Raw genomic sequence first — 20,190 nt, 5'->3', positions numbered from 1 at the left:
ACTTTGTGTAAAGAAAGTCATTGTTGTAGAGTTCAACCAATATGAATGAAATTGCCATGTTCTTTACATGTATGACATTGTTCTGTGAAATGTGTTGACATTCACCACACCAATTCAGTACCACACAAACACACCAATGAAAACCCAACACTAACAAACTCAGTAAAAATATGTTTGGTTTTATATTATATATACAATTTATGTACTAAAATGTACACACCCATAATTCATTATGTCCACCAGTGTTTTACATTCAATAAAAACGAAAGTCACACTATTAAAATGATCCATTTTGGAGAAAAAGGAAAAATGCACTTGCTCACTTAGCAATGTAAACATAGATCTGGATCCATATTTACAAGGAACAAATAGGCTATGAAAATACCCACATAAAAAAAGAAAGCAACATGCCTTGATTGAGTATTGAAGGCTCTGCGTTGGGGATTGGCAGCTATTTTGATAGTTATTGGGACTTTTAAGGATGGATGTTCCACACAAAATGGCCCTTGTTGGTGTTGAAAAGTTTGAGCAAAAATATACCACTGATTTCAAGACAGGATAGCTTATTTTCACACAAAGTGAATAGGAAAAGAAAACACACCAATGCAAAATAATATACAAGCAGTCAAATTCATAAGTGACTGATGACCATGATCACAATAATTAATGAAATTGTATACATTGATCCACTACACTATTTTGGTATGCAATCTGAGTCATTTTCTTTGGATCACAATAACACATCATAGACCATTTGTTTTGCATTCTAGTTATCAGTTTAAACAAATTAACGCTCCTCTGACATTTCCTCATAGTATGCTAAAAATACACAGAATTTCTGGAAACAAACAAATATAAGCATTGATGATAAATGTGGTTTTCCTAGGTTAACATCGAGATTATTGCCACGTTCACGTGCTAGTCGGAACTAGGAAAGTCGGAAATGTTCGACTTGCTAACTGGTTGTATTTATACATGTGCAGCGTTCAACTAGTTTGCAAGTCGAAAATGTCAGAGTTTCCTAGTTCCGACTTACACGTGAATGTGGCATATGGCACCAATCATGAGTTACATTTTAAAAATCCATCCATTGGCTGAACTCTGCTAGACTGGCTGTCTGATTGGTTGTTTGCATGCAGATTGTAACTGTCTGTCTCCCTTACAAAAATACACAATCCCCTCATTTAATTTTTCTGATTACAAAATCGTGTTTCTCAAAATGGCAATACCTTAAAGTACATAATCCCAAATCTAATGTTACACTCCACATTAAGACTTTTTTTGAATCCAATATAAAAGTCTATATGAACTATATGAGTCTATATAAACATTCAAAGGAAGAAAAATAAATTAAATCAATACCACACTCTTTGTAAATGTATCCTTTAAATTAGTGATGTCTATTTGGGGCGGCAGGGTAGCCTAGTGGTTAGAGCATTGGACTAGTAACCGAAAGGTTGCAAGTTCAAATCCCCAAGCTGACAAGGTACAAATCTGTCGTTCTGCCCCTGAACAGGCAGCTAACCCACTGTTCCTAGGCCGTCATTGAAAATAAGAATTTGTTCTTAACTGACTTGCCTAGTAAAATAAAGGTAAAAAAAAAAAAAAAATTTGATGTAGGGTAGTTCTTGGTATCAATCAAGATGCACAATTTTTTTTTTTTTTTAATTCTTCCTTTGAAAAAAGGTTGGTTTTGGTCCACTCTCTGCGGGGTCAGGAAAATTAGGATGTTTCTGGTTCAGGGATACAGTATTTTCCTCCACTTCCCCTGAAAAACCGATGTGGGGACTCTACTCAGGCGTCTTTTAAGGCCTGCTACGTTAGGTTAGTAGTCATTCAAAGATGCCCGACATTTTGAGTTCCGGGGTTCTTCTTCTATACGAGGGAAACAACAGACAAGATGGAGTAGCCTCCGGGGCAGCACCTACATGTCAGTTCCAACACCTCTCAGGTCAGTAACTAAGCCATACCGTTTCCCTTCTACAGTTGGGATTAATCAGGGGGCAACATGTTGGCATCTCCTGAAGCCAAATGAGTCTATGGCACAAGAAGAAAATAAACATATTGTGAGGGATGATGAGGTGTATCTGTTTTCCTTTCCATGGGCTGGTGTGGTTCATCTCTTATTGAGACTGAGCCTCATTCATTCCTCTGTCAGTCTTTGATGTTTTATTTTCTTTAGGTGAACTTAGAGGCATCTCCTTTGCTGATGAGAACCTCTATCAGCCTAAGCTTGGCTTTGATGTGCTTGTATTCGTTATACTCTACCGCCAAAGGGGAGCGGTCTTCCTTCTGCACGTTTCTGTGGCAACAGCAAGTGGGAGGAAGCAAAATACAAACATTAGCTGAATGGACGACGGTCAAAATGGCTGTGCAACCAAAGATGAAGGACAGTACATCACCTCGCATCATCTAATTGTTTACATTTAGTCCAACTGTGACACGAAACAAAACCGGAAACGTCATCTTACCTGCCGTTTTGCCTTAGGAATTGATCTTCAAACTCTCTTAGGTTCTTGCGGATTCTCTTTTTCTCCTCCCGGGCCTCTTGTAGCTGCTCCACTAGTTCCGGCCTGTGTGTGGGGGAGAGACAAACACCGCTTTAGGCATCTGAATCTCAAAAGGTTGTTTTGACTCTAAAAGGCTTTTAAAGTCCTTCAGGTTGTTTCAATCTTAGTTGTTTAAGAAGTGCACGTTCTTCTAAACACATGAAATACCACAGCTAACTTGAATAGATAAGACATCAACAATAACACGAGACTACTAATGATTGCAGTACTTTAATTCTACAATCTAAACTACAATGCCCGTGTTATTCACCCATCCAGATGCTTTAGATATAGGTCAATTATATTTAATCCAATTCAACTTTATTTATCCCCTCAGGGACCATTAAGAAGAGGTCAGGGCCGGCTTGGGTGCTTACATGGTGGCCGAATGCAGGTTGGACAGACGCATGTCGGTGGTGTTCTTGGAGGAGGAGAGCTCGTCGACGGGCGAGATGAAGCCGTCCGTCTCCTCCTCCAGCTGGTCCAGGAAGCCCAGCATACTGAAGTCTGGACGCACTGTCCCTGTGATCTGGGGCTTGTTGTTGGACTCAGAGTCATCCTCAGAGCCATCCTCCTCTTCCTAAGGGCACAAAACCAGCGAAGGGGGAGGTCAGTGGAGGGTTAAGGGGGAAAGGGTGAGCGATGCTGGGGTGAACTGATCGTCGTGCCATGGGGCTGTCAAGGGACCCCCAGGGTCAAGAGCAATGTTAATGCAAGAGAACCAAGTATTGTTAATTTAATGTTACTGGAATCAGAGCACAAAGAAACATTTATTCAGTCATTTTTCAGGCACAGGCCAGTTTGATGAGGTTAATATATGTCTATTGTTAATTTTTCCACTTTGAATTTATTTTAGATTGTCTCAATCAAAACTATTCTAACACATCCACAAATTGCAGCACAGACGTGATGAGCATCTCAAGACCAGAGTTGATTTGACGATCTCCCTATTTTTGCTTGATTGGATTATTTGATCATCTGATTTATTTTTGGTGTACACACACATTGACACACACCATGCACAGGCAAGTCGCCTTGTTAGTCCTTCTCACACACTATCAAGTTGATCCCAAAGCAATCAAGTCTAACAAGTCATGAAGCAGAAATCTAAGCATCAAAAACCAAGTTGATATTGAATCAAAACCGCCCCCCACGAGTGCTATGGGTGGCCACCCAATCCACAGGCTGCAATCAAGTTTGGTTGAGAGGTGAGGGAGTAGGGGATTGGAGGGTGTGAGGGGGAGGGAGTTGCGTTCTGATCACTGATTAGTCGAGCACGAGCAGCAGTGTGTCTTCACCTTGATGTCGTCAAAGAAGAGCGCGGCTTCGCCCTCGATAATGGGCTGAAGTACAGGACCTCTGCGTTTGCTGGAGGGGGAGGCCTGAGAGTTAACAAGGAGGGGTTACCACTCGAGAACTGACCCCAGTTCTGCTCTGACTGCAGAGCACATAAAGAAACTGAATAGCATCCACTACAAACTGATCCCGGATCAGGTTTGTCACTGTAGGATTTTCTGCTGACCACTACCATGCTTCTTTTGGAACCTGCACCAAGTACTAGGATCAGAATGACCTGCTCTTGTTTGTGGGACCTTGTCACAACCATAATAGGCTTCTTCAGTGAAAACATAGCACTAGGCTCTCGTGTGACTTTAAACCTCTGAAAGGCAGGCTGAGTAACAGGTTCTTAGATCAATGAATTCAGCAGTTGACATAACCCTATATGCCACCATGTACAGAAACATAAATGTTTGCTAGGTCTCCAATTTATATAATGAGGATTAAATCTATTATATAAAGTGTGTTCTGTACAGTACATTAGGTTCATAACACAGATTAGATATTGCGTAATCAACGTGTTTACACAAGAAATTAAAAGGGGAAACTGGGACAAAACAGTCAAATGTTCTCTTGTATACCCGTTACATAAACCATATGGAGACGAAATGTATTACAATGGAAAAATATATTCTAATAATCTTTAATGTATTGGTGGTTAGAGGTTATTGTGAGATTATATATATATTTTTTATCCCCTTCTGGTTTGAATCCAGCCTCAGCGAATCCCTATATCTGATGAGAATCTGATCTCTTGAACAGTGTTTTCTGCCCCTCCGTACCCATCTTTCTAGTCTAGAGGGAGAGTCTGCACAGCTGTCGTGTGCGTGTGTATGTGTTCGTAGTTCCCTGTGGCCCCAACTTGTCACCTTTGAGCTCTGTTAAGAACATGTGGATCTACTGAGCCACTTAAACCGAGTTTAGGTTTAGGCCATTGGCCTTGAGGCTAACCTAGCGCTACGGCTAGCCACTACATACAGTCCCGCCTATGGACACTGACGCTAATGCTAGCCTAATGCTAACATTAGCGTTGTTCGGATTAAGTGCCCACGTAAAGGAGCTTGATCTTCAGCCAAAGCTACGTGGTGACCTTTACCACCAGCTCCTCAAAGAGAAACCCAGGAACAAGTCTGCTGTGGAGAAAATGAAGGGAGAGAGCAAAGAGAGCTAGCTATACTTACAATGACGGGGATGGTGGAAGCTCTGCAGAGGATCTGTTTGACCAGGCGGTATCTGTCGTACAGGGGCTTCATGATCTGTCTCTCAGTCTTGGTAACCTAGAGAAGAGGCAGAGAGAAAAGGGAAAGGCACATTGTTAGCAATAGCACACCGCTAGTTAGCTAGCATTAGCACTCCCCTGTGGTGCTACAATAGCACTCTGCTAGCTAGGGCTGACACACAACAACATGCAAGGTAACAGATTCCATCCCCGTCAATTCAAATCCAATGTTTTTTTAGTACCTCAGAGGACAACTGGCCATAAACTAGGATAGAAAGTCACACAGGGAAGGCTATGGGTGTCAGAAAGGACACCTTTCCACTTTCTGATAAACAACCTTAACAAGGATTAGCCCTTGCAATTAGTCCAATCAAAAAGGGATTCCATGTTGATTCCTTTACAGGTAAATTAAGACGTTAGCTGGCTTCTCGTCCTTCAGCCATTGTCGTCGCTGAGACAACAATACTCGTCACATCTGTCTAAAGACGTTTGGCCTGCCAATAACGATATATTGCAGTGCAGAAGGTCATGTTTTCATTGGTATTTCATCCTTTTAATAATGTATTGTTGTATCTGGGTCTCTATGGCTGCATTTATACCAGCAGACATATTCTAATATTTGTTTCATGGATTGATCTTTTGACCAACCAGATCAGCTCTGAAAAAGGTCTGCTGTGAAAAGATCTTATGTAAATTGGTCAGAAGACCAATTAGTGGAAAGAATATCAGAAAATGCCTGCCTGTGTAAATGCAGCCAACGTTGTATCTTGGTTGCATGAAAAGATTGCATAGTTCAAAGTACACATCTGTGTGCACACATTCTGCACTCTACACACACACACACACACACACACACAAACAGCCTGGTTCAAGACATTATTCACACTTCAGTTGTGATCTAGGTCAGGTTTTCCACTGGACAGAGACTGATTTAATGCATTTGTTGGATTTTTTTTAGCTATCCGTTACTGTTCAGGCAGATGGGTGGGCTATCTAGAAGGCTCTATGAAATAGTTTTTTGGGGGGGGGGCAGAAAAGGGACAGTGGACAAGACACTCACTGGTCTACCGTGGATGCCTTCGTAGTACAGAAGAGCCTTCTGTAAGGCCACCTTCTCAGCGCCAATCTGCTCCCGGGTCATATCCTATCAGAGGAGGAAGACACTGTTAGTTAGCCGTTAACCATTAGCATTTAGCTATTAACAGTGGTCTGGCATGTACAATAAGCGGCTAGGCGGCTCCTATCTCACCTTGACGTCCTCGGGCCGCCCCACCTCGTCCCTCTTCTCCTGCAGCTTGTTCTGAACGCCCTCCAGGGTGTTCTCTACCGGGGGCTTGGGCGCCTTCTCCTGTTGGGGCTTCTTCTCCAGCTGGGAGCCAAAGCTCTTGGGCAGGGTGTTGCTGCGCTGGCGGGTCAGCGGAGGGAGGTCCTCCTCAGACTTGTGGAGCTTGTGCTCTTTCAGGTCTTTGCGGAGCTTGGCCAGTTCATTCATCCACTTCAGGACCTCTGGGTTGTCAGCCTTGTCACTGTGTGAGGGCTGTAAACAACAACATGATTTATATTAATCCACAAACAGCAGCAGTGTGTAGTTTGACGTCTTCCCACAACATCTTGACTTTATCAGTTGACCCCATTCCTGACACCCCTCCCATCAGCTGAGTCTCATTATGAAATCGTGTTTACTTTGAAGGAAGCCAGTCGTGTCTTATAAATGTAATTTTATATTTCTGTGCATTTCTTTGGATGCCTTGCTATATCTCCTAATAAGCTTGTTTTGCTGCCCTGCTTTCTCTGATATACTGTAGTAACTTTAGAAATCAAACAGAAAGTGGCTCACTCATTTTTCCTTGATGTCCAATGTTTCAGCTACAGAGGGGCCACTATTTACCCTGTATTTGCGCTCCTCCTCAAACTTCTCCTCGTACTTGTGGATCTTCCTCTTGAGACCGTGGATCTTCTTGGAGAGCTGGGCTGAGGTCAGCTCTTGCTGGTCGTCGTCACCGCAGGAGCCCAGAGAGGAACTCCTCCTCCGACTGCAGGATAGAGACACAGCCATAGAAATAGAAGGACTGCCTGTTGCTATGGACACAGAGTCACGTTGGACGTATGCACACGCCTTCACTCTAAAAACACACAATCTGATGGCCACCCATTGTAAAAAATAAAAAAAAACACATGCATGAACACATCTAATCACACATTATGTGACTCCCATATCTTGCAAATAAAACCGCTGTCTACTATAATTCTCTTAGTCTTAGATGTTGAGTTTACAATTGCAACTTTTGATTGCAAATTTTCCATACGAGTGTATGAGATAAGAGATAAAGCAGATAAAGGCGCTATACATATACCGCAGTATAGTTGTGACTAAATTATAATTACATTTTACTGCAATAACGTTCATAGCTAACTCGACTTGTAAAATGCCATTTTTTATTCTAGTAAGTACTAGGTTTTCCTAGCAACTACATACCAGTAGCTGTCTAATACTGACCAATGACCTGAGTTTGTTTTCAAAAAATTGTCACCCCGATAATAATTCATAAACACACAAAAACAGTCACACACACTCAGTCACACAAACAAACCTACACACACTACTCGTCCCCAAAATCAACAGTACTGTAAATCCATGTTGGTTCCTCACCTGGCAAAGGAGTGTGTATTGGGCGGCGAGGGTGGCACCTCGGTGTCATCTATGTACTGCTGACAATGACCATAGGCATGGAAACGGGGGGACAGCATGGGGTCGCTGTCCTCTTCAATCAGCTGGCGAATCAGGCGGCCCCCCACTTGGGGCGAAATGCACGCCTCCTCGCTGTCCATGCTCTCCCGTTGCCACGACGAGTAGGCCGGGACTGGCTCTGTGGAACACACATAAAGTAACACAGGTTAGGGGCGGCAGGTGGTTAGAGCGTTGGACTAGTCACCGAAAGGTCGCAAGATCAAATCCCCGAGCTGACGAGGTGAAAATCTGTTGTTCTGCCCCTGAACAAGGCAGTTAACCCATTGTTCTTAGGCTGTCATTGAAAATAAGAATTTGTTCTTAACTGACTTGCCTAGTTAAATAAAGGTTAAAAATAGAAATTAAAGTTGGATAATGACAGAACCTCCATGAAAACACACACACACTAAAAGTGGGTTAGACTACCATGGACCGCTCCAAAACACACTGCACATATTGATATCACAAGGCTTTGTAATCCAAAAGGTGATTCAATTTAAAAAAAAGGAAAGTGACAAAAAACTGCACTGCACACACATCACCATGGGCAGGGATGAGGGAGTGACCTGTGGAACTTGGCAGGCTCTACCAGCAGTCGACAAACACTGGCTTATCTCTCGCTCAAACACAGCTAGAACTCAACATGGGCCCTGCTTGGCTGCAACATCTGAACTGCAAACACCACTAAACATAGACAAAGTGTAGTCTAAGTAGAACACAGCAAAATAACGGCTTGCCTATCTGATTGTCGTCTCAAGGGACGAGGCAAGCAGTAAGCAGCAGGAATCCAACTGATTGGATCCAAATGAATCAACCCCCACTTTAAGTCTAAACATGGCGGTCGCTCGTCACCTCGGCAACACCTTCTTGGCACCCGCAAGGTCACTGTGGCATTGCATGATGAAGCTGTTCACTAAAACTTTCACCACTAACTAATGGCTTACAGACCCATTTGTCTGTTTTCCAGGCTGGTTTCCCCAGCCCCTGGCCTCAGTGCAGCCCCAGCCAGAGTCCACTCCGACTCGCCAATAATTACACTGTGGTGAAAATAACCATGCAGATGTCTCTGACAATCCCAATCACAAGCTATAAATAAATTGGACTGCTCTCTGATGCCTCTGGTTGGGATAATGCAGGAGCCATGGCCTCCCTGGTAGAGGAATGGAATGGCTGTGACTCCAGAGTTAGCCTTGTACCATATCGGTTCGTGATGTCTTCACATTTCCTATGGCCGTTGTCATCAATTTGCAAGACAGCGCAAGCAGATATGGGACCAGAATACGGAGAGTGACTGGCATAGGAAGAATATTGTTGGGCTGTGTATGTGTGAGAGAGAGAAAGAAAGAAAGACCACGGCATTGTACCCACAGCGGGAGTTGTACTGTATCACAGATCAGTGAAACACACAGGCTGTTGTTGCTAGGAGAGGAGGGAAGGTTTCATTTCAGATAGCCTAAGCGACCACCACACAACAGCATTGTAAATACAAAACTCAGCCAAGAATTGTTCTACTGCACGTGCGTTTGTGTGGACGTGAGAGAAACCACGGTATTGTACCACAGGAAAAAGGAGACCATGTAGGCTACACTGCACACTGGAGAGGTAACATAGCCAGAAGGGAAGGTGAGAGCAATAACAAAGTCAGGTTTCCATATCACCAATGTAAACATTTAGAAACATCAGAATTCAGTAATCACTCTTTGAACACATGCACACCCACACACCCTGTAGCTGCACATGCATGTTTTTCTAAGAAGGGGGTGGATAGGGACTCATATGGGAAGTGATTTGGGTTCGAATTTCCAAATAAAAAAAAAACATTTTTTTTGTTGGTTTAACATATCTCGAAATTGATAGATAAACGCTTAATTTGCCATTTGTGTCACTTCAAAATGACGTTTTTACCAATAGTAGTCATACAACAGTTTTGTTTACAAATTGCAGGTCGAATTTCCCAGGTAAATGTTGACGCATATTGTTGATATTCTCTCGCGCACATAGGCCTATCTGCTGGTCGTCATTAGTTACCACTGTAGCCGATTTTGACTTTGTGGTTGTGATAACTAGTGGAAACCCTATCCGTTCCTCTGATCCATCCGACTACAGCAACAATACAAATATCTACTGTATGTCCCGATATTATAAACGAGTTGAGTTATACAGAATAAAAATAGTGGCATCTTTAGCTGACAAATGCATGTAACGGTAAATATTGGCTCCTGGTTGTCGGTCCGTCTTATCCGTTTGTGCTACAGCTGATGACGCGCAGCACCACATATTTGAAAACACTGTAACAAAGTTGCTTTCATGTTGCCTTCTTGAGTTTCTGAATTAAAGGACTTGTGTGCGATTTTCATTCACTAAGGGATTGAGAATATGTTCCTATAGTGTGTGTCCTAACACTTGGTATCTGGACCGTGTTACAGGGTGCGTTCGTAAATTAACTTTAGAGTGCCAGAATGCACTCGTAGTGTGCTCTGGACGTTCGTTAATTCAGAGCGTTTCGCTTTCGTAGCGTTCAGATCGCACACTGGACGCTCTGGCCGAGGAGTGGGGTTGATCTGAGCGTTCTGACCTCACAACGGCAGTCAAGCACCCACGCTAACTGGCTAAAGTTAGCCAGCTTGCTAGTTACTTCCAGACATAAATGAGAGAACACCTCATTCTGACATTTTTTTCGCCCAAGCGGAGCTGGTTAGACTGGATTCATGTTATCCGGAGCGTTGGTGACTAACTGTACTGCTGGCAACAATTTAATTACGGTTTTAGTTTGACAACGTTTACTGACACCAGCCATATTCAACGAGTGTTGAGCGTTCATAAATTCATCAGTTATTCTGCGCAAACTCAGACGAGAGTGCTCTGAAATCAAGAGTAGATTGCCAGATGGAATTTACGAAGGCACCCATAGACTCCTCACTCAGCACGACTAGTAGTGCATGCTGGACTGTAGACGGTAGATAATAATCACGAAAGCCAGCTAACGTTAGATGTCTGCTGCTATAAGGCTAGTTGTTTAGCTGGCAAGCCAACGCGCATTGCTAGCAAATATGGAGAGTTTGCCGGAGTTAGCTGTCTAATATCATTTTTTTTCGTCTTAGATGTTAGATGTTGAGTTTACAATTGCAACTTTTTGATTGCGAATTTTCCAGACGAGTGTTTGAACTGCAAGTGATAAAGCAGATAAAGGCGCTATACATATACCGCAGTATAGTTGTGACTAAATTATAATTACATTTTACTGCTGTAACGTTCAATAGCTAACTCGACTTGTAAAATGCATTTTTTTTAAATAATAGTACGTACTAGGTTTTCCTTAGATATTGTAACTACATACCAGTAGCTGTCTAATACTGACAAACGATCTGAGTTTGTTTACAAAAAAAAGGACAATTGTCACCCCGATAATAATTCATAAACACAAATTACATAACTGAGACTTAGGCTATGAAGTATGGTTCGGGTCATGGAGGTGCTGGCTTGGAAAGTACTTAGTGTGTGCGCGGTATGCTACTATAGGACTACGTGCGGTTTTACACGGTCTTTCAAGGCATGTCGGGACTGCCTGGGGCGCGGGAGGCGCGGGAGCAGTAGCCTAGTTTCCCTCGGCAGAAGGTTGCCTCACACAATGTATCCAATCAACACTGCTATGTATGGGTTTACTAGATGACAGTGAGCAGCAGGTCAAGATCTCAAACAATTCAACGTGTTTTAACCTATTATGTCAGCTTACACAGCCAAGCAGCCAATAGGGCATTCACCATGGCATTTCAAATGAGGTCTTTTAATCAACCAGCACAGCATCCAGCCCATTGTAGTTGAGGTATGCCATGCTGTCATGCCCCTAAAGGTTGGGATGTGATTGGTTGGGAGCAGAATATGCCCAATCACTGTAGTGATGTTGCCATGCAGTAGTAAAAGGTCATGCAACAGGCATTTGGCCTTTTTCCTCTCTGTTCTGTCTCTAATGGGTTATTTGTATCAAGGCAAGACAAGTCCCGGTTCCATTGCCAGCCAGAATGCCACTTACCCTCATAATAACTCGACAGGAAAACACTTTTGAAATCAAGGAAAGGGGCGCTAAAGAATGGGGAATCTGGAGGACAGAGAAGAGATGGGATAGGGGCAGGGAGGGAGGGAGGAAAAGAGAAAATAAGGTGATGAGAACAGATGAGATGGAGGGAGGAAAAGAAGATCAGATCCAGCCCGGTTACTCTGTTGCATGCGAAAGGTGAAATGAGAATCATAGTGCATCATTCCCAATGACAGAGACATTACACAGTAGTAGACAAGTCCTCTACTCTAACTAGCTCTATGTACGTGGAGCTGGCACACAGCAAATATCTGCTCACCATGACTGTAGTTGGCACAGGCTGACTGGGTAAAAAGTCTCATGCCACTGTACCATCCACCGTCCCAACCATCACTACCTCGTCCATTCCTATTGCAACAACCTCATCGGTTTTCCTGCTTATCCCCTCTACAGGACACAGGTACTTACAGATACCTTACGCATAACAAAAACGCTCTTAGTCTCATGGCTCTATATTTAAAGGGGAGAGAAAGGACCTACTGCCAGACAAAAAGACTCCGAACATCACTCAAGTTCACTGCCGTTTAATCCAACACTCAAAACCCAAGCTCTGACTAGCCTTGCTGTTCCTCTGGCTTCAAAAGATCCAAGCGTTCCGATTGCCTTGCCTGCGTCTAGGAGAAATGCTTTGTGTGATATGTGAACGCCATGTCACGGTCAATCATAAGCACTCCCCTGGGAGTTGTAACTCTCAGTAGCTCAGAGGAGTCTAAAGCATTATGCTTTAGGTACCTCCTGTGGCATGGGATTCTGTTGTACCAGGTAACACGCGGACTGTGACATCAAAACTGAACAAAGTCTGTTTTTGTCCTCCCTCACCTCTCCTCATCCTTCCATTCCTGGCTGTGAGAGAACAACACCTGGTGATACCTCTCACTCTTTCTCCAGAAAACACACTATGTGCGTGTGTACACACACACACACACACACACTGCCAAAACCCCAAACCCACATTGGCTGCAGCCCTGACTGACTGCATAAGTTAGCATTTCTATGCAGACAGACACTACCTGAATATTTATCTGTCTATCACACTCACTTTGGAGCAAACAAGGACTAAGCACCAGGCTTACACAGTGCTCCTTAGCCGAATAGGACAAACATGTCTCAAGCCCTACCACTAGAGGGCGTCTGAGTGCTTTTTGCTCCGTTGGTACTGTACTGTACTAGAGACCACAATTCAAGACAAACAGTGCTGTTTGAGTTGGAAGAAATACTGAATCCAAAGGAAATGTTCGAACAATATTTTCCTTAAGGTGTGACCTATTTCCATTGGGGTTAGGCAGTTTGCTTTTGGCATGACTGTAGCCTGCACCGAGCAACCACACAGGACATTATTTAGTATCCAATGCTCATGTTACTATAAAAAAATGGTGCCCATGCATGTCCCTTCAAGTCTGAAACTGCAAGTGGACTTCTTTCAGGTAACTTGCCCTGTGCAAACAAACATAAGCAATCTAACAACTCTGCATTCAGTCTCACTAGTGTACAAAAACACACTTTTTCAAACTCCACCCACCTCCGACCTCTCTTTCGCAATCTCTCACAAAAACAATCAGACAAGTTGTGCAGCATCTAACAGCCTTTCCTTCCTGATACTCCAATCCCACTCAACAACACACTGCCAATAGTTGTTGCACCATGGATTAAAAGCTTACAGAGAAACTAAAATAAAATATTTATTTTCTAATATCAAACTCTTTTCTGACATGGTTTAATCCCCCAAAATCCACTGTATTGCAGTTATTTAACAAAGACATTGAACATTTTTAATGGCTGCGAAAATCTCTAAGGTCCTTTTTGACTTACATTTCTTTCTCCAAAATAATAATAAGCAGACATGCCCATGATAGACTAATGAATAATAGAATACCTCTGTCTATTTCTGTATAAACTATGCATGACCAATGAGATTCAATACCTTGGCATGAATAAACAAAGACACACTTCATTGCTTACATCCAATGCCATGTGCAGAGTTGAAATCCAACCTTAATGAACACACACACACACACACACTTATTGTTCCTAGGGTTAATCTAATCATGCAACACACACACACACACACACACACACCATACGCACTTAAAAAAACTAAATGCCAGGAGCGTTTGCAATATCAATGGGAAGACAATACATCCTGACCATATCACACAAGATCAATGTCAATCCCTTTAAGAAAAGATAAAACCTCAACGCCCCTTAAACAGTACAGTATTTTTCACCTGTAATCTTCCCCTTTAATGATTGTCGTTAGCAATCTGGAAGCTATTCACAACCCACAAACTGCCCAATAACTGCCAACCAAAAGGCGAAACATGCCAGCAGCATTTGCAAAAGCATTTGTAAATACTCACTCTTTCCCTCTTCAATAACTCATGGTAGCAGCACGGCAACACAATATTCTATGCTGTTCCCATCACTTGTAAACAAAAAAACTCCATGTGGTCTGACGAAACAGGAGCCACATTTGTTAAAAAGGCAAAAAAATATCTGCTATCTAAATGCAATATGCTGCGCCAAGCTGTGTACACAAGCACAACACCTTCAGTAATGGTGCAGCTTTTCCAGATATAGAAGCCGAGAGACTAAGAGCATCTGAGTCCATAACTCTTCTTGAAGACACAGAAGGAGCCACCACAACAAGAGGAGGAGGAGAGGGAGCAGGAGGGTTGCAGCTGCCACCCAGACACCCATGTGCTGCCTAGAATGAAGGGAAGGACTGAGGGAGTGTGTGGAAGAGGGGAAGAAAGGCTGGAGGGGGGGATTGAAGATTTACCTCCCCAGTTGTTATCGTCAGTCAGCGCCGACAGGTCCAAGCGGGGTACGTCCTCGCCACATTCCTGGTCCGAACTCCGGCCGATGACCCCCCTCCTGTCGGCCGTTTCACAGCTACTAGGCAGCTCCTGGATCTTCATACTACTGAGTCGTGTCTGCACAACCACGGAGAGACAAAACAACAAGGGCTGGGAGTGAGCATGCTCCTTAAGTTCAGCCATACGCTGCCTCTGCCTGGCCCAGCCTATCACAGCCCTTGTAGGGGGGATGACAACACTCCTGATTGGTCCACCGGGCGTGTCTGTCTGTGTGTGTATGTGGTTTTGCCCCTCCTTTTTTCCCTCTGGGTTCCCACCCCTTCCTCTCTCTTTCTCTGTGCATATGCACTGATCCTTTGGAGTGGTTTGTCTCACAGTAGCCAGAGCAGAAGGGAGGGGGAGAAAAGGAGGAGGGAAAGAAGGAGGAGGGAGAGAAGGAGGTATGGCAAAGAAAAGCAAGCAGATTATTCGCCAGACACCAGCACACAGGCAGAGATGTTTTTTCCCTCTCTTCTGCTGCAGAAAGACATCCTTGCCTTGGAGCATAGAGGAGTTCTCTTCCTCTTTGGGCTACCACTCTCGCCTTTCCTCCTCTCCTGTGCTCTCTTTCCCCATCCTTTTTCTTTCCCTCTCCCGAATCCCCCCCCCCTCCCAATCATTTTCTACCCTCTTCACCTTCCCTCCCCCTTATCTGCAAATACCATTATCTCTGTCGTTGTACGTTGTATCTCTGTCGTTGTTAATCAAATACTCTTTCAACATCTCCCCCCGTTCTTAGCCCTTTTCAATGCACAACCAAATGGAAGCTTTTGACCATAGCACTCAAACATCCTATCAGATGCCAGCCTAGCAAAACTTTAACAATCCCTCACCATTACCGAAAGTGAATTCAGATGGTGGGTCATGCAGGCAGGGCGTGCATCCAAAACAGACAGGACTTTGTGCTAAACTGGGGGGGGGAAGCTAGCATTCCCTCTCTTCCCCTCTAGCCTCTGCCTAGGCGTGGGACAGAGTTATTTTAGGAACAGATCAGGGATTAATACTGCCCGAACCCAGGGGGTGGGGGGGGTGAAAGGTGAACGTTACTGTAATGCCAATGATAGGGAGTTATCAAGTGCTCTCAGCTGTTGACTGGAAAATAGCTTTGATGTGACTGATAGTTGGAATTTGTCCCAGTCACCCAGCTACACAACGCCGGGGACCAGAGACCATGTAACAACGCACATTTAAACACTCTGAATCTCAAAATGTCCTTCCTTTTCACTCTTAATCTCGCCTTTCCTACCCTTCAGTCAAGGAGCACACTATCATTGTTTACTAGGAAAGTGAATTGTGGCCACACAGTGTGTGTGTGTTTTGCAAACATGCGTGTAGCTGGAACACACACACACTGTGTGTAACAGGACACCGTCAAAAGTAATCTAACCCTAGTTCTAAAAAAGCGAGTGACTCTCAGATTCAAAAGCACCTCATGTTACAGAACGCAAGCGAACAAACACTTCAGAAGGAAAACAACTACTACTCAACCCCATAATCAATGACAACTCATTTAGGTTCATATGATTGATATGGGGCCATTACCAGGCTGTGAGGTCAAACAATAGAAACCTCTTGACTACATCTGAAGTTGTGAAGAAAGAGCTGATTACCTTGAGATGGACTGGGGTCAAAGACGTCCAAAGTAGGACAACACTGCTACAAAACATGTGTTCTTTGCCCTCTCTTCCTTCAAGTGTTTCAAAGCACAGTTCTTACACAACAATTCACCCCATGTCATTTCTGCAATGCAGATCTCTTTCGGGCACTGAAACTAGTCCCCCTTGATACCACCAAAGGGGTCATTGACATGCAAATTAGGACAATTTAATCAAATACTTTCAAAGCATCCCCCCCCCCCCCCATTAGAGGTTATGCAGAGAAAGGACTAGAAATGTAATGTGATCAAATCACGTTTCACACATGGACGAGCTAATGATAGGTTTGACTCAATCTTTTTCAGTCACATTGATCATCATCCTTATTGCGGTTAATGATCACATTTCTGTAAGAATGACAATAAAAACGATATGATATATAGTAGCAGTCAAAAGTTTGGACACACCTATTCATTCAAGGTTTGTTCTTTATTTTTACTTTCTACATTGTAGAATAATAGTGAAGACATCAAAACTAGGAAATAACACATATGGAATCCTGTAGTAGCCAAAAAAGTGTAATATTTTATATTTGAGATTCTTCAAAGTAGCCACCCTTGAGTGTGCAAAGTTGTCTTCAAGGCAAAGGGTGGCTACTTTGAAGAATTTCAAATATAAAATACATTTTTATTTGTTTAACACTTTTTTTGGGTTACTACATGATTCCATGTGTTATTTCATAGTTTTGATGTCTTTACTATTATTATACAATGTAGAAAATAGTAAAAAAAAAAAAAAAAAAAAAAACTTGAATGAGTAGGTATGTCCAAACGTTTGACTGGTACTGTATATATACACTGTATTACTTTAAAAAAAAGTTAATTAATGTACCATCACAGTAGTCATTTTCAGCAAATGTTTCTATCAACAAGTCTCTGGAAAATACTACACACAACAGAAATATAAACATCTGTATACAGTCCCTATAATTTCAGGATCAACCCAGACTCACTAGAAGACAGAACAGCTTAACCATGGCGACCACTACCCTGGCTGTAAATATCACTGCCACACTGACTGTACATAACCTACTGCACTATAATCCTTTGTCCTTGCACAACGCAACTACTGATCACATTACATCATCACTAGTCGCCCTGGGTAGAGTGATGCAGAGGGAGACCAGGGTACTAGCATTCAGCATTGCAGATAGAAATTGTATGAAAAAATATAGCTAGTATGATTCCTTTACTCTAAATGTCAGTGAAAGACATATCTGTTCTACTAAATAGATTTCTATCTGAACGTTCCACAATGTTGTGCTCAGGCTTTGGGCTTGGATTTGTCCCACAGTGGGTGATCTTTCCATTGTTAATCTGTGTGTTAGGGGTTTTATAGACAGGCGACACACAAACACATGGTGGATTTAGGAGGATGAGGCTGGGGTGGTAATGACAGACACAGACAGGGTGCAGAGAAGGGGCTCGTCTCGGAGGGTAGCATCACATTGGATGAGGAGGCTTGATACACAGCCACAAGTGACACGTACGCTAGAACCCGCACACACACACACGAGCAATAACCCCCCTCACCCACTTTTTTGTGATCCATTATTACTACAGTGAAAATCTCAGGATTGTACAATATTATACAGATGCAAGAAATCAGAATCTCCACCAAGTAAGCTTCATGTTGTTGTTTTTTTGGAGGGGGTTGCTCAAATTGACATGCTGTCCAAGCATTCATCCAAACAAATAAGATCCCTTTGACAGTTGAAAGGTCTTTTGCGGCAGGGTACTAAGCAGTACAGTACTGTAGGCATTACAGATAAAGACAAAAGAAAGACTTGTTTGTACAGTTTACAGTCCAGGTCCCATTGATCTGTACTGGTTTCAGTGGTCCATAATTGATGTGTGGAAGTCTTTAATCTCTTAAACCTGTCCTTACTCCATGTACCTCCACTGGCCTTGGACTGTGTATGAAGTATTGGGGACAGGGCTGAGAATGTGGACACACACACACACACGATGGAACAGTGAGCTCTAGAAGCCATTCTAGGTGTCATCAGGTTAAAGAGGCTCAGGCATGCCACACACTGATACACTTCAGAGTGTGTGGTGACCGAGGCCACCACTCACTAAAGCCAAGGCTGTAAAAGACTCTGTCCAAAAAAACGTTTTTTGAGGGTGTGAAAGCCAAACAGGTCAAATTAACATGTTTCTCACATCTTTCACGTTGACTTGAGTTGCTTCTAGGATAGCAAGCAACATACCGACAAAGAAGCGTTCCATCGTGCAAATGACTGAAACACTAGAAGGCTGTCTTTGTTTTGAAGAACAGTAAACTTTAGTTACAGTTTAAACAGACAACATAAAACTGAGCTTCAACAATACCATTAAAAATATGCTTTAAAACAATACATCTAGTCAACACATCCATCTGCCTTAGGCTGCATCCCAAATTCCCTTCATAGTTCACTACTGTTGACCAGCGCCCCTAGGGAACACAGCCTCGGTCTTAATAGACCCATCAAGAGCACTAATCTACTTAGTACACTAATTGGACCTGCTGTCAGTAGTACGCTCTGATGTCACTAGGTGCTCGGATCCCTCATGCCTCCACCTCTGATCTGACACCAACAACCAGCAGAGAGGTTGGCACAAAGACGCCGTGCCACCATGCCAGGCACAGACTGCATCTCAGTGGGTGCAGCCTGTTCTGAGGTGGTGAATGTGGAGGAGGTGGAGACAGAGAATTGTGTCACTAAGACCCATCTGGACTGTGTGTGTGTGTGTACAGTTCTGTTGTAGAGTCACATTAAGTGTAACAGATTAGCCTACTGTACTAGAAAGCAGATGGTCCAGTTGATTACATAGGACTGTTTCCATCTGTATACCACCTTAGCAACTATGACCTTATCACTATGCTAAATAGCTTCAGCTGCTTCTGATGTTTTGAATAGCTACACAGTGCTTCACATTCTGAAGTGATACAGAGCTGCAGTGGAAAACGTTCACAGCATTTCCCATCAAGATGTGTGGATAAGTCGTTTTTTTGTGTGGTCGATTTTCATTCAAGGAAAAGCTCAAACTTTGTTTAGGTTTCTTTTCTACTTCTTTCCATAGTGTCTCAATAGTAGTGATTAATTGCTGCTGAGCTGCCAATCTCTCCAAGGGATGTTTGCTTTTCCCCTAACGAGAAGATGTTTGGCTGCAACATTTTGACTAGCAGAGATGTGGTAGTTCCACATTGCAGTGAGTGGACCAAAATAGTATCTCATTTATCTGCTCCAGTTGTTCATTGGTCAGGAACAAACTCTAGATGTTCCCCCAGACCCCTCCTATTCCCCCAGACCCCTCCTATTCCCCCAGACCCCTCCTATTCCCCCAGACCCCTCCTATTCCCCCAGACCCCTCCTATTCCCCCAGACCCCTCCTATTCCCCCAGACCCCTCCTATTCCCCCAGACCCCTCCTATTCCCCCAGACCCCTCCTATTCCCCCAGACCCCTCCTATTCCCTCAGACCCCTCCTATTCCCTCAGACCCCTCCCCTCCCTCAGACCCCCTATTCCCTCAGACCCCTCCTATTCCCTCAGACCCCTCCTATTCCCTCAGACCCCTCCTATTCCCTCAGACCCCTCCTATTCCCTCAGACCCCTCCTATTCCCTCAGACCCCTCCTATTCCCTCAGACCCCTACACTCCCAAACAATCACCTAGTCTACTGAGACTCTGGCCCTATCTTCCGCAAGCAGTGTGAACACAGGAAGCCTAGGAGATCTAGCATGTACATGCAGGGAATTTCAGTGAAAGA

At 43.5% G+C, this 20,190-nt stretch overlaps 1 protein-coding gene across 6 annotated transcripts in view; it reads right to left on the bottom strand.

Moving 5' to 3' along the window:
* Positions 1–158: 158 nt before the first annotated feature.
* Positions 159–20,190, bottom strand: part of fam13a (family with sequence similarity 13 member A) — an 85,869-nt gene continuing 65,837 nt past the window's right edge. For 3 of the 6 annotated variants that reach the window (XM_064926513.1, XM_064926512.1, XM_064926518.1), the window contains 11 exons: positions 14,707–14,860; positions 11,865–11,930; positions 7,757–7,973; positions 6,995–7,139; positions 6,356–6,643; positions 6,167–6,250; positions 5,069–5,164; positions 3,848–3,931; positions 2,927–3,129; positions 2,472–2,573; positions 159–2,302 (listed from right to left, as the gene is read on the bottom strand). In XM_064926513.1, the coding sequence (XP_064782585.1) occupies positions 2,179–2,302; positions 2,472–2,573; positions 2,927–3,129; positions 3,848–3,931; positions 5,069–5,164; positions 6,167–6,250; positions 6,356–6,643; positions 6,995–7,139; positions 7,757–7,973; positions 11,865–11,930; positions 14,707–14,860 (1,563 nt within the window). In that variant the 3' untranslated portion in view covers positions 159–2,178. The remainder of the gene's footprint in view (positions 2,303–2,471; positions 2,574–2,926; positions 3,130–3,847; positions 3,932–5,068; positions 5,165–6,166; positions 6,251–6,355; positions 6,644–6,994; positions 7,140–7,756; positions 7,974–11,864; positions 11,931–14,706; positions 14,861–20,190) is intronic. The other 3 variants (XM_064926515.1, XM_064926514.1, XM_064926519.1) reach the window with 3 other exon arrangements.

The sequence above is a fragment of the Oncorhynchus masou genome, chromosome 20, assembly GCF_036934945.1.
Source record: "Oncorhynchus masou masou isolate Uvic2021 chromosome 20, UVic_Omas_1.1, whole genome shotgun sequence".
In the NCBI taxonomy this organism is placed as follows: Eukaryota; Metazoa; Chordata; class Actinopteri; order Salmoniformes; family Salmonidae; genus Oncorhynchus; species Oncorhynchus masou.
This window is presented reverse-complemented; position numbering and strand designations above follow the sequence as displayed.